This window comes from Aphelocoma coerulescens, chromosome 5 (genome assembly GCF_041296385.1).
Source record: "Aphelocoma coerulescens isolate FSJ_1873_10779 chromosome 5, UR_Acoe_1.0, whole genome shotgun sequence".
Classification (NCBI taxonomy): domain Eukaryota; kingdom Metazoa; phylum Chordata; class Aves; order Passeriformes; family Corvidae; genus Aphelocoma; species Aphelocoma coerulescens.
Genome location: NC_091019.1, coordinates 52,714,571 through 52,727,624, shown reverse-complemented (window position 1 = coordinate 52,727,624; position 13,054 = coordinate 52,714,571). Strand labels below are relative to the sequence as shown.

The 13,054-nt window shown below is 37.8% G+C and overlaps 2 protein-coding genes across 2 annotated transcripts in view; one reads left to right on the top strand and one right to left on the bottom strand.

Moving 5' to 3' along the window:
- Positions 1-346: 346 nt before the first annotated feature.
- On the top strand, positions 347-9,563 carry SERPINA10 (serpin family A member 10). Its single transcript, XM_069018159.1, has 6 exons — positions 347-684; positions 1,368-1,573; positions 3,596-4,360; positions 5,340-5,613; positions 6,315-6,462; positions 9,279-9,563. The coding sequence occupies exons 3-6, from the start codon at positions 3,637-3,639 to the stop codon at positions 9,468-9,470; spliced, it is 1,338 nt and encodes a 445-aa protein (XP_068874260.1). The 5' UTR covers positions 347-684; positions 1,368-1,573; positions 3,596-3,636; the 3' UTR covers positions 9,471-9,563.
- Positions 9,564-9,663: 100 nt separating this feature from the next.
- PPP4R4 (protein phosphatase 4 regulatory subunit 4) overlaps positions 9,664-13,054 on the bottom strand; it is a 66,561-nt gene continuing 63,170 nt past the window's right edge. The window contains exon 25 of the mRNA XM_069018155.1: positions 9,664-13,053. Coding sequence (XP_068874256.1) covers positions 13,029-13,053 — 25 coding nt within the window. The 3' untranslated portion in view covers positions 9,664-13,028. The remainder of the gene's footprint in view (position 13,054) is intronic.

Below are 13,054 nucleotides of genomic sequence, written 5' to 3'. Positions count from 1 at the left end.
CTCCCATAGCTCTGTATAACTTTTTTGGGAATATCAGCTTGGCCCACTTTGTATTTTATGGGAGAAACATCCTTCAATGGTTATCAGGCAGTTGATGTTGGCAGACTGATACGTCACCAAATTCCTGGCACGCTTTTCAAAGTGGGAGTGGAGTCTTGGCCTCTCCTCTCAAAGCATGGCCAAATTGCAGGGCGAGGGAGCTGGTAACACCCCTACAAATGTTCTGTACCTTCTCCCTCCCCCCTCCCTCCCCCCTCCCTCCCTTGTGCTCCCCCTGCCTTGGTGAATATTGTAAGGGGGTAATTTAAGCAGGATTGGATACTGCTTCCACCACTGAGTAGCTCAGAGCCTGCCTGAAAAATAATCCTCATGGGCTAGTGGATGTGTGGGGCCACATCCTGATAGGGTGCTGAAGGGCTAAATGCAAAGAATTTATTGTTTTCTTGTTTCTCATGAAAGACAGAACATATTTACTGGAATATAGCCCTACCTTATTATGCCATTTATAGGAAACACATATGCAGTGTTTATAAAGCAGTTAATTTATAACAGACAAAACCAGATTATCAGTCTTTGGAAGAGCAAATATTTGATCAAAAACTTCTAAATGGGACAGACATCTTCACTTCAATTTTAAACATAGCTGATTGAGAAAAGTAACAGAAGAGCTACCTAATAGGCAAGGTAAGATTTATATGAAGCATTTAGATTATAAAGGAAAGATTATTATATTTTTATATATAAATATATATATATACACAATTGTATGTTTTTATCAATGATTCTCTAGATGTGATATTTTAAATGGCTGCAGATCTTAATCAGCTTCTAATGTATTTTTCTCTTGCTCTAATGTCTTCAGAAGAAAAAGGCATTTGCACAAGAAATTTCTTTCTTTGATATTGATGTTACTAGAAATAACTATTTCTTAAAATGGAAATAATGTTCACTTTGCTCTAAAACACATTTATTAATGAACTGTCTGCTCTACACAAAATTTGAGTTGTCTAAAATTAGCAATAAGCTTCAATCAGGTCTAAAAATACAAGTCTATAGTGTACATAAATCCCACTTTATTGTTCCCAGTTCTATTGTTTTTACCAGTTCTATCTTTACTAGCTCTATTTCTATTAGTAAAGGTGAATGATATGGCTGCTGTAATGTTAAATTTAAATGTTTGCAATCTCGGATTTGCAGTGATTACTTAGTGCATCTGCAAGGTTCTTATTCCCATGATGTTCATTACACCAAAATCAGTAGCATTTGTGTATGTGTTTGCCTGAGGATGCAGGAATATTTTCTTGAGTGTTGAAAGGTTTGGGATGTACCTGTAAACAAGAGCTTCTGTGTTTGTCCTGCCCTTTCAGTCCAAACTCTATCTGTGTTGGGAAGGCAGAGCCCTCTGGAAGACAGCTCAGCACTTGGCCCAGTCAGTCCCTTCCCATCTCCTGGGGAAGCTGGTGGCCACTTGAGCCAAGCACTGCCCCAGGCCTCCCAGAGAGACGCAACAGCGACGTCTGCCAAACGCAGCACTGCCGGACGTTGTGCAGGAATTGCACCGTGCCTAGAAAAGGTGAGCAAGAGCTTGCACTCTGCAATGCCTAGTGAGCAGTTAGGCCTGATGCTCTTTCAGAGGGAGGGACTGCTGCTGCAGAAAATCCCTTCCCTGTGATTGAATATGATCAAAAGCAAAATTCTGCACTCCCTGCCTCTTTGCCAGAGCTGACTCTGCAGTGTTCAGAGATGCTTCTTCAAAGTAGGGATGATTCCCAGAGGAAAGAACCTCCTTCTTTGCTGCCAGGGCAGGTGCAGCATTGCAGCAGGAACAGGACCTCTGTGCCTGTGTTACTTCCCACCAAAGTGGGTCACTGCATAAGCAGAAGGAATGCCCAGCAGTTACTGCCATAGCTTTGAACTGCACAGCTTCAGCCTGCCAGGGGACAATGAGTATCCCAGCATTCCAGAAGTCGCATGCACCACTTGACCAGCAAGGCAGGAGCTGAAGTCAAGTCATCCCCTTCCCTACTCCAGTCCCGCACAATCCAGACACTGGGAATCTCATTAAAAATAAATCAAGGGTTAATGGGAAAGAAAAATAAAGAAAAGAATATTCACAACATATTTGCCACATATTTTACTCTGTTCTCTGTCTGCCATGCTCTCTAGAGCAAGCATAACATTCAGCAATTTCACTCCTCCCGATTAAGTCATGACAGCCCATCTGTGTTGCACCAAGTACAGAACGTGACCTATTATCTCCAAAGAAAATAGCACAACACCTGACTGCCAAAAGCACCTCGTGACTTGGCACCCAAATGCCTCAATACTCACATCAACATACCTTTTCAGGACTAACTCCCACAGCCTGAATCAGCCAACTGTGAAATTCAGCTGAACTCTGAATAAATTGGATAAAACCAGCTTTCCCATATGCCAAATCACAAATTATACAATGACCATAATTTGCTGTCACAGATCCTCTTTTTACTACTTAAAAGGAGTAGTTAGCAGTTGCCATGTGATTCTAGACTGTTGAATCACTTACTACTTTAATGACAGGCCATATAATCCATCTTTTCATCTCATTTATCCCTTTGCCCACTGCTATAAGAAAGGAATCTGTGCGGGTTTGGTGGTCTTGAATATCCTGTTTAATTTACAATGGGAAAATGCATCCCCAAAGGTTGTGGCCATTCAAAATTTTTCCATAAGGTGCAATTCAACACTGCTGTATGGGAGAGAATTATTATATTGCTTTAATGGAAAGATGGATGATAATTATATTTGCATTTTATGCTTGAAAAGTGCATTTCATTTGCAAATTTACACAATGTCCGATGCTAAGGTTTGCTGAAGTGTCCTGTAAGATGTGCCTAGTTTTCTCCAAACATTTTGTTGACCAGATGAGAGACCCTGTATTAACTTCGCTCAGAAATCAAAACTTATGTAAAATACTTTATTTTAAGCATAGAACAACTGCTTCATCCTTGTGCCATTTGACAGTGAAGCATCTATTGCTAGGCAGGAGACAGCACTGATAAACCTACTTCAGCATTTTCTGGAGAGCAAGGTGGAAAAGAGCAGGGAATGCTATGGCATGTGATCAGGAGAACAATCTGAATGTAGTAATAAACAGTCTATAGCAGAAGGATGAAAAGTGAGATGGAACTATGAAAGGCAATCATGTTGTTTCTACCACATGCTGCCTAGAATTCTTGTGCTTAGAGATGACATCAGTCTCACAGGAGCAGAAGCTGCAACACAGTGTCTAGCAAGTCCATTTTTCATCTTTGAGCTGCATATTGTGCTTGAAATCTGGGTTTCATTTTGTAAAGGGAATAAAAGTGAGCAAGGGAAAATCAGTGAACTACTCCTGATGCGAACCACCAATAACAGAAGATTGCAATATCTTTTCTGGATTAATTTAATGATGTTGGAAACTTCTCTTTCACTGATCTAAATCTGAATTTTCAGATAGGAACCAGATCTTAAGTTTAGAGTAGAAGATGCAGAAAGACCACTTCACTACCTATGACCTTTGGCACTGTGAATGGAAGAACAAACTAAAAAGTCATTTTGTTGCCTTTTTTTCTAGGAAAATAAAACAAACCAAAGAGCTCATTATTGGATGTCGACATGAAAACAGGAATCTACATACTTCTCTTAAGTGAACTATGTTTTGAATTCATCAAGGCTGATATCAAACCTAAATTTCCAAAGGAGGAAGAAGAGAGTAATTTATTGGAAAGAAATAACAATGTCAGTATTTCCAGAGAGTGGTATCATCACAAAAATATCTCTAAGCCTTTTGAAGACCAAGGTTTTGAAGACCAAAGTCTCAAAGACTTCACTCTTCACAACTTCACTGAAAAGAATGCAAATTTTGGATTTAATCTCTACAGAAGAATTGCAATGACACATGATAAGAATATAATTATCTCTCCCCTTTCTGTATCAGCTCTCCTGGGTGTCTGTATGCTGGCAGCTAAAGGAGAAACATACAGACAAATTGTAAAAGGTCTAAACCTCCATGCTGTGAAAGACGGAGTGGATCAGCAACACTTACCAGCTTTGTTTAAACAACTGATAGGTAACATCACAACCAATGAAGAATTTCTCCTTCTGCAAGGTACTCTTTCTTTCATTCAAAAGGACTTCAAACTCAAGGAGTCTTTCCTGAATTTATCTAAGCAGTACTTTGACATGGAATTCCTGAAAGTGGACTTTTCAAACTTCACACAGGCAAAACTTTTCATAAATCAAAACATTAACAAAAGGAGCAAAGGAAAAATCACAGGGCTTTTTGAAGAGCTGGACCGCCATAATAAACTGGTGCTTGTCAACTACATTGTCTTCAAAGGTAATTGCTGTTTTCATTTTGCAAAATAATTATTTATTGGAAGAATTAAAACTCTAGCTTAAGCTACATTAGGAGGAGTTTAAATGAATTTAGATGTTCTGTTTTCCCTACGTCTCTAGGTTTACTTTCTTCTATTAAGCTTATTTAATAGGAAAATACTTTTCATGATAGGGAACCACCATTCTTCTATGCTTTCTTCCATACAATAGTCTCAAAGAGAACAAAAAGCCCTGTATCAAACTATCTCAGTCCATCTAAAAATTATCCCTCTTTATAACTAGAAACCATGTTTTATTTTCATTCACCCATTAAAATGAAAAAGTCTTAATCAGAGTAGTCTTGAATGCTGGATACTGGGCATAAAATCATGGACTGATTTAACATAGTACACAAAATCATTGAAACAAAAATAATTTCTCAATTTCCATCAAGAATCATCTGCCCCAGAGGAACCCAAGTACCTTACAGGGGGAGGGAAAGAAATACCAGTGATAGGCGGCAACCATTCCGTGGAGAGGTCAGTGCACTGCTAAATCCCCATCCGAAATATTGGATCATTAAATGAAATACAGGATATTGAACAGCTGGTAGAGAATTTAAGAGAAGGTTACATGTTAGGGAAGGTCAGATGCTCACCAGGTATTTAATAAACAAAGAGAACATAAATTCTGAACTTGGGTGGCAACTACCCAACCTTAGAAAAATATTTCCCGTCTTTCTGTGCAAATGAAGAAGTTTATTTTGTGGATTACTTTGGTTTTCTTCTGTAAAAAAATGTATATACAATAAACATAAAATAACATAAAATAAGCATAAACATGAAATTGTCATTCACTTATCCCAGACACAATTGACAGCCACTTCAATTGGATACATAAAATATCCTACGGGTTTTTAAACATTTCAGAACTTTTTTTTGTAAATAAACCTAAACACATGGAATTACTTCATTTCTTTCTTTCTTTCTTTCTTTCCTCAGGCAAGTGGGTCTATCCATTTAATTCCAAATTCACAGAAATGGAGACTTTCCACATAAACAAATACAGAAGTGTACAGGTACCCATGATGTTCAGGTCAGATGAAATTAATTCAACTTTTGATGAGAACTTAAGATGCACTGTGATAAAGATACCTTACAAAGGGAATGCCCACATGCTGATTGTTATCCCAGAAAAAGGAGGAGACTACATTTCAATTGAAGACCATTTGACTACAGAGCTTGTGGAATCCTGGCTTGGAAACATGAAAACCAGGTATTGCTTTGACACCCATGGGGCCCTAATGTCTTTGATGTCTACTGCAGCAAAGCAACAAAGCCCAGCAAAGATAAGCTGGTCTTCCTAAGCCTTTTACCATGTTAGCATCTCTGTGGCAAGAGGTATCTACAGAGTAGAGGTCCTTTAATGGCCTATCCACAGCCAAAGTGGCATGTGAAAGTTTCAATTCTGAGGGACAAATCTTTAACTCATCTCAGTTAAAAATGTCTCTCTCTGAGGGCATGAGTCTTTCCATATTCTTCTTCCTTAGGTCTTCTCTCTCCTTAAATTTAGCACTGCCAAGCAAAATCCACAGTAAATCTAGACATTTATTAAACATTTCTTACCATGGAAAACCGAGAGGAATTGATAAATTTGAATACAAAAATGCCAGCACAAATGATCCCTGTGAAATATAGTTCCTGAAGTGACAATTCTTTCCACCAGTCAATAAATTAGTGTGTCACCCTGGTATCAGGACACTGTAACTGTTGGTGGAAGTATTTATACAGAGGACATTATTTCTAACATCACTGGCAATCAACAGATTAGAAATTATTTTCTGCCAACCTAAATGCCAGCAGAGACTCTTCAGTTTTCTTCCCTTCTTTTTCAGTGTAAAGCTTAATTCCTGAGTAGTGTGCATTTCAGCAGTCAAGTGACCTACTGTTTGCATTGAATTTTATTTTTTTTAACAGAAAAGTGGATATTTCATTTCCAAAGTTTAAACTAGAGCAAAAATACAAAATGAAGAAACTGCTTCAAGGTCTTGGAATTAAAAAGCTCTTTACACATTCAGCAGATCTTAGTCACCTGACAGATCACGAATATGCAGCAGTTTCACAGGTAAGCCTTCTAAAATGATTTGCTGTTTGGATTATAATAGTATATAAATGGCCCAGCCAAGATGGTCATATAAATTTATAGAGACACCATTAGCCGAGTACCTCACCTGCCAGGTATTTGCAATCTACCCATCCTAATCAGGACAGATCCCACTTCAGGTATGAGGTGTGTAGAGGTAAGGGCAGTGACATCTCATAGGTGCTCAACGACTCCCAAAGCTAACCCAGCACAGGAGAAAAGCTCTGCCTCAAGAGGAATATGGTTGGCAGGGAATGAGCACAATTTCACAAAAACTGTGAACAAGAAAGACATTGTAAATAACAGTCAAATGAGAAAAGCCAGGGCAAAGAAGGAAATTCAAGGAGGGAACTCCTCATACACAGTCCAGAGAAAGGTAAACTTCTCAAAAAATAAAGAACTTTCAAAAGTTTAAATAGTAAAATCTCAAAAAGATAACAGTGAGAAAGAAAAGTCAAAGCACTCCTGCTTTTCCTTCTGCATACCATGGAAGAGAAAAAACAGAATCTCACAGTAAAGGATTGGCACAACAGAGCTGTACTCCGACCCAAACAAATGTTCCACTTCATATGCTAAAACTAAAGAACTTTTAAACAGGTAAAGGCAAGGGCAGTGAACAGCCAAGCAGACAGGAACACAGCCCCGAGGACGAAGAGATATTTTGTACCACTGTTTAAGGGAGAGCATAGATGAATTTCAGAAAACTGATAAAAAAACAGAGGCAGAATGAGAAGCAGAAAAGAATGAAAAACAAAGGATTTGTCAATCACATCAATATCAAGAATGAACAGGTCTATGTGACCAGAGATGTCTTACAAAAAAGAAACTGCTAGTCTATAGAAAAGACAATTTGCTGATGATAGAAAATTAAAAGGTATGGTCAAAGAAAGGAGGTGAAAGACATAAAACACAGAGATAATTGTGCCCACAAGAATGGAGTGTGTGGAACTAGATGAAAAGCAATTAATTTTAAATAGAAATTCATACATTACAGTAAAAGTAAAAAAATTTATGAAACAAATTGAAGTTATAAACAAGACCCAAATGAAATTAATCTGGCACAGGATTTAAAAACATAGCTTTACAAACTTATGTAAGGAAATTGTAGCATGCAACTGCTTGTGGTTGTGGAGGGTTGTATGGCACTGACAATCCAGGACTGTAACTCCAGAAGAGGCTTCCCAGATTCACAGAATGGTGAAGGCTGGAAAGGACCTCTGGAGGTCACCTGGTCCAAATCCTCTGCTCAAACAGGATCACCTAGAGCAGGTTGCTGAGGACCATGTCCAGACAGCTTTTGAATATCTCCAAAGAGAAAGAATCTACAATATCTCTGGGCAACCTGTGCCAGAGCTCAGTCACCCTCATATGAAGACCCATTTGCTGATGTTCAGAGGGAACCTTCTGTGTTTCAGTTGGTACCCACTGCCTCTGGTCCTGCCGCTGGGCTCCAACAAGAAGCCTGGCTCCACCTACTTTGCACCCTCCCTTTGGATATTTTTACCCTACAAGAAAGAATCTTTCTGGTGCTGCTCTTACGAGTCTCCCTACACCAAAACCTTATAGAAGCCTTTGTGATTAGCCAGTTAATAGGGTGGTATAATAAACACTTTTATACAAGTTTCAAAAACTCTAATGCTTGACCTACAGGTTTTCAAAACTGTGGCGGCTTAACTAAACAACCTTTCTGAGAAGATGTAACATCCTAATAATAAATATTTAATGGATAAAATTGCAGTGATTTTTCAGTTTGGTATAAATTATTTTGCTTGGGAAATAGTTTGGAAATATAGTTGGGAAAATAACAGTTGGGAAATATACTGGCAATCTGCAGCACTTTTCTCCCTCTTGATCATGTAACTTTCATGCTGATTCTCAGCAGTTAAGTCTATTGTGTTATGAAAAAATCACACTTTTAACAGGAGATGCTAACTGATATTAGAAGCAATATGTGCATCAGCTACAAAGTGCCAGAGGAGCATCCTGTCCCCGAGAATTGTGAAAGACAAATTTATTATTTAAGAATATGTAGCAGAAAGCTCAACACTGGTGAAGTCCTTCAACTGTTTTCACATAAGTTATTCCTAGAATTAGCAGTTCAGGAGCTGGAAATCCAGTAGCTGACCAGGCAGTTCACCAATACAGACACAAACACAGCAGAAGCACTCAGAGGTATGCACAGGCTGAAAGAACAAAATAGAAAAGATGAAAAAATAAAAAATCAGATTCCACCAGGCTGCAATTCCAGTGGGAAGGGAAGGTCCTCAAACTCAAACAGGACTGTACCTCATTGCTGTACATATTTGGTCTGTGCTACCAAATGCACAAATTAGAAATATACAGGGGGAAAAGCCAAGAATAGTGCATTTCCCTAAGCTCTCACAAAATCAACTGTGAATGGCATACCCAGCCAGGCAGTGTGTGTGACTGGTGAAAACATACTTCCTACTTTTTAGAAACTCCTCTGCACGCTTAGGTGTCATAGAGGAGCACTCTATATAAATGCAATGGTTGCTTCATGCAAAAGCCCCAATCTCTAAGTGAGGTCTGTGCTCAGAGATGTGGAAAAGTGCAATGACTCCTGAACTAGCATCCACACTGAGAGCACTGTGGGCATAGTGGCTGTGCTGACTCCTCTGCTGCTGAAGTAGACAGCACATGGCTCTACCAGTCTAACAGATTGAACTGACCTCCTCATTTTAATCCTTAACAGAAGACTGAATGCCTTCACCTGGAAAAATACTTTTCATGCTAGTACTTATTTCTGTCACATATTTTATTCCTACCTTGCACTTCAGGTTGTCCAAAAGGCAGTTATTGAAGTGGATGAAGAAGGAACTGAGGCTGCAGCAGCAAGTGGGTCAGAAATAACTGCATTCACGGTGCCTCCTGTCATCAAAGTGGACCGACCATTCCTTTTCATGATTTTTGAAGAAACTTTTAGAACATTACTGTTCATTGGCAGAGTGATTGATCCAACAGAAATGTGAATAAAGGTAATAGTTTCTATTCTTTGGTATGTAAGCGGCTTTACTTTTATTTTATTAATTTATTTTAGAATAAAAAGACAGTGAAATATGAAATGTGAAAACCTGTTTTGTCTCTCCAGCTCGCACTAGGTCATCCTAGCAGTATTTTATTAATGCCATGTAACAAGCTAATTTCATTCAGGCTCAAAGTGACAAAAATGTGACTTGTAAAATCTACCTTTGAAATTAAAAGAAAACTCAACAACCACAGAACAGAACCTTCGAAAATCATTATTTTAGTGAAAAATCTGAATAAAAAGCCTCAGATATTCACATGCCAAAATATTCAGGAAGCTCATTCCCCAATACTGCAGATTCCTCCGTGTTATCTTCTGTTGCAAGGAGTCTTAATATCCCAGTGACCTCAATGTTTGCAGAATTTTGCCAGTTATAAAAACAGAAGCAGTATCAAGCCCTTAAAGAGAATTTATAGCCCCTGTCTAGAGATCTTTATTAGTGTAGAAATTGCACTATCATGAAGTCTACTTTGTGAGTGTGACCTCTTTCAAAGTGTTTATGCAGACTGTCAAATCACCTAATTTTCTCAGAGTACATGATGTGCTTTAAAATATTCTTTGAATTAAAAACAAAATAGTTCTGAAAAATAACTTAGGTATTCGATTTTGGAAAATCTGGCCTGTACTATTTCATAGCACAAAGCTAGCCCTCTCCTAAACCCAGAATTTCTACCTGTAATATCATCTAGACACCAGGGTGAACTATGTAACAGGACTCTATAACTGAACTAAGGCAAACATTGGTAGAAAAAAAAGTATGTCCAGAACAAATCTATTCACAGAGTGGATCCTAAAATCCAAAAGGTGTTGCCAAGCTGTTTCAGAAAAATATCCATGATCTAAACACAATTTCCTTTATTCAAGTAGAGCAGTGCTTCCAACAGAATGACAAGATCTTAACATTTAATAGATTTTAATTAGCAGACTCCTATGTATAAAGTACAAAACAACGCAAAAAACTACTTCTAGTTTTATGCAACTAACAGATCTCAGCGTTATTCTGCTTGCTCATACAACCTTCACTAAATAATTGCCCAAAAGGGAGAAGACTTTTCAAAATCATTTGGCAAGGAATTTCACAGGTGTCTATCAGTAAACACACATAAACAGATACATCTGCTAGAGAAGATAAAAACATACATTATACGATAAAGCTGGTAAATCTCTAAAAATCATCTCAGTTACCATTTGATGTCTGCCCACAACAGCCCAGACACTGGTGTAAGCCACTCACAAAAGGACTCAGGAGGCAGGCTCTGCTCTCTGACTAGACTATGAAGGTGCATCAAACCTAACTCCAGATTGCTTTACAAATGCACCCAGAAAGAGAATCACTCCTTCCTGCCACTGGTCTATATGAAAACCAATGAATTCCACTGCACAGTTGACCTTCAGCTGTTATTCCTGAGCTACAGCTGACCAGCAGGTAAAAACAATGCTCTGAAGGGTTCAAAAGCATTGGTGCTGTTTAACAGAACTAATCCAGAAGGAAGTGGCCCCTAAAAAGATTGTTTGGATGGAGGTCTGTAGTGTAAAGGACTGATGAAAGTATGCACAAGACACCAGAGGTACTGCACAAGGAAAATGTCCACTCCAAAAAATGTCTAAACAGAGCATTTAAAGATTACATTGAAGGAATTTAATACACAATAGGGTTATTGGGTAGAGCATGTGTTATCAGCATTAAATAAATTAATCAGTTTAAAACGACAGACAATGACAACCAAGAAGAAACAAAAGACAGTTTACAGAACTCATTACATGTTTATGAAGGGGAGGAAGAGCTTCAAATTTCTGAACTTACAGGTTGTTCTGCATTGCTCTAGTAAAGGCATCGAAAGGGCAAATACAGTTTTGAGTCCTGTTCTACAGCTGGCTGCTGATGATCCGAGTTTGGTCCCTGGCAAAGGTCAGACTAAGAACAGACTGAGCAGTCTCCTGTGGCCCACGGGTGAGCAGCTGTAGCTGGCACTCGAGTCAGCTGTCCCTGGGGAACTGGGAGTATCTGCTTGCATTCATGAACCAAAAGCAGAGCCCAGGAGGAGCCAGCCCCGGTCATCTGTACGCCTTTATCAGTACTGAATGTTAAACATCATAAAACTTGAAGAAGCTTTTAAAGAAATTTGTGATTTACAAGATAATATGCCAGGATGCAAAATAAACTGAAAAATTAAGTATTTCCACAGACCTCAAACAATGCCTGTGACTTAAGACAGTGAATACAGCTAAATCCAACTGCAGTGTAGGAAGCTTAAGAATTCAGACAGTGCTAAATCCAAAGAAACATTTTGTACTTCACACAAGACAGCATACATCCAGCATTATCACTATTTTAAATAAATACCCTCCATAGGTAAGTGATTTTATTTATTTTAATTATAAAAGATGCCCTGAGAATTTTTTTTTTCAAGAACATGCATGTACAGCATTGTCCTAGGTTTTATTTTGAGTAAATCATCATTCATGTTTTTACATTATAAAAAGTAACCACACACGCATATGCATACACAGACTAGATCATCTTGATCATACACCAATAAATTTTAAAAACCATATACTTCTGATATCAATATATTTATGCTGCCTCAATTTTGAAATAGAGAAGCTGACAATAGCTTCATAATCTCTCTCAAGTATTAGCATAAATAGAACTTCTTAAAATATGATTGCATGTTTTTCCACATAAATTTTGATAGAAACATTAGCATTAATACAAACAAATTCAGATGATATCACTGAACCATGACAGCTTGCAATAGCAGTTGATTAAAAACTAGATTTGTTATTATAAATTACTAAAGTGAAAATACAATTTGAAATACTAAAAATTAAAACAAGTATTAATACAACAAAACTTATGAAATAAAACTTTTTTTTTACATAATCTGGAGACATTTTCTTTTAGATTGCTTTGAAACTTACACAGAATTTTTAAGAACTTTGTACTTGTAAAAACATTAATTCCAAATTCACAGCACAATGCTTCAAAAGTCTATGTTTTCTTTATAGACTGATCAATGCTTCTGGACTTTGGTATTAAATTAGGTTTGCAGATTCTTTAAAATGTGGGATTGCTTTTTCATATTCATAACAATTCCTTCTATTTCTTGCTTAAAATATGGGAGCTAAGAGTTGCTAAGATTGTAAATAAGCCAATTAAATAATGGGTATGTGCATTCCAAGTCCAAGAAATCAAACTACAAAGGCATGACTGAAGAAAACAAAATCTTCTCTTTAGCTGCAGCAGTTAAGAGCACATAGCTGAAGTTACATTTCATATCATTTCACTACAATGTTAGAATTCTGCAACCATTACATTGCTTATCAGAACGTATTTTACAGCTTGGAATTTTATTTGAAAGATCTATTTTTAAGTTTTAACATTGCAGAATGCATCTTATTCAGTCCAGGCATTAGGGAGTCCCATCTGCTGCTTCCACCTTATCTCACCAGAACATTGCTTCCTCCAGTCTCTGGTTCCCTCATTTTTCTGTCAGATGATCTAGGAGTTTGATTTTCTGTTTTTTC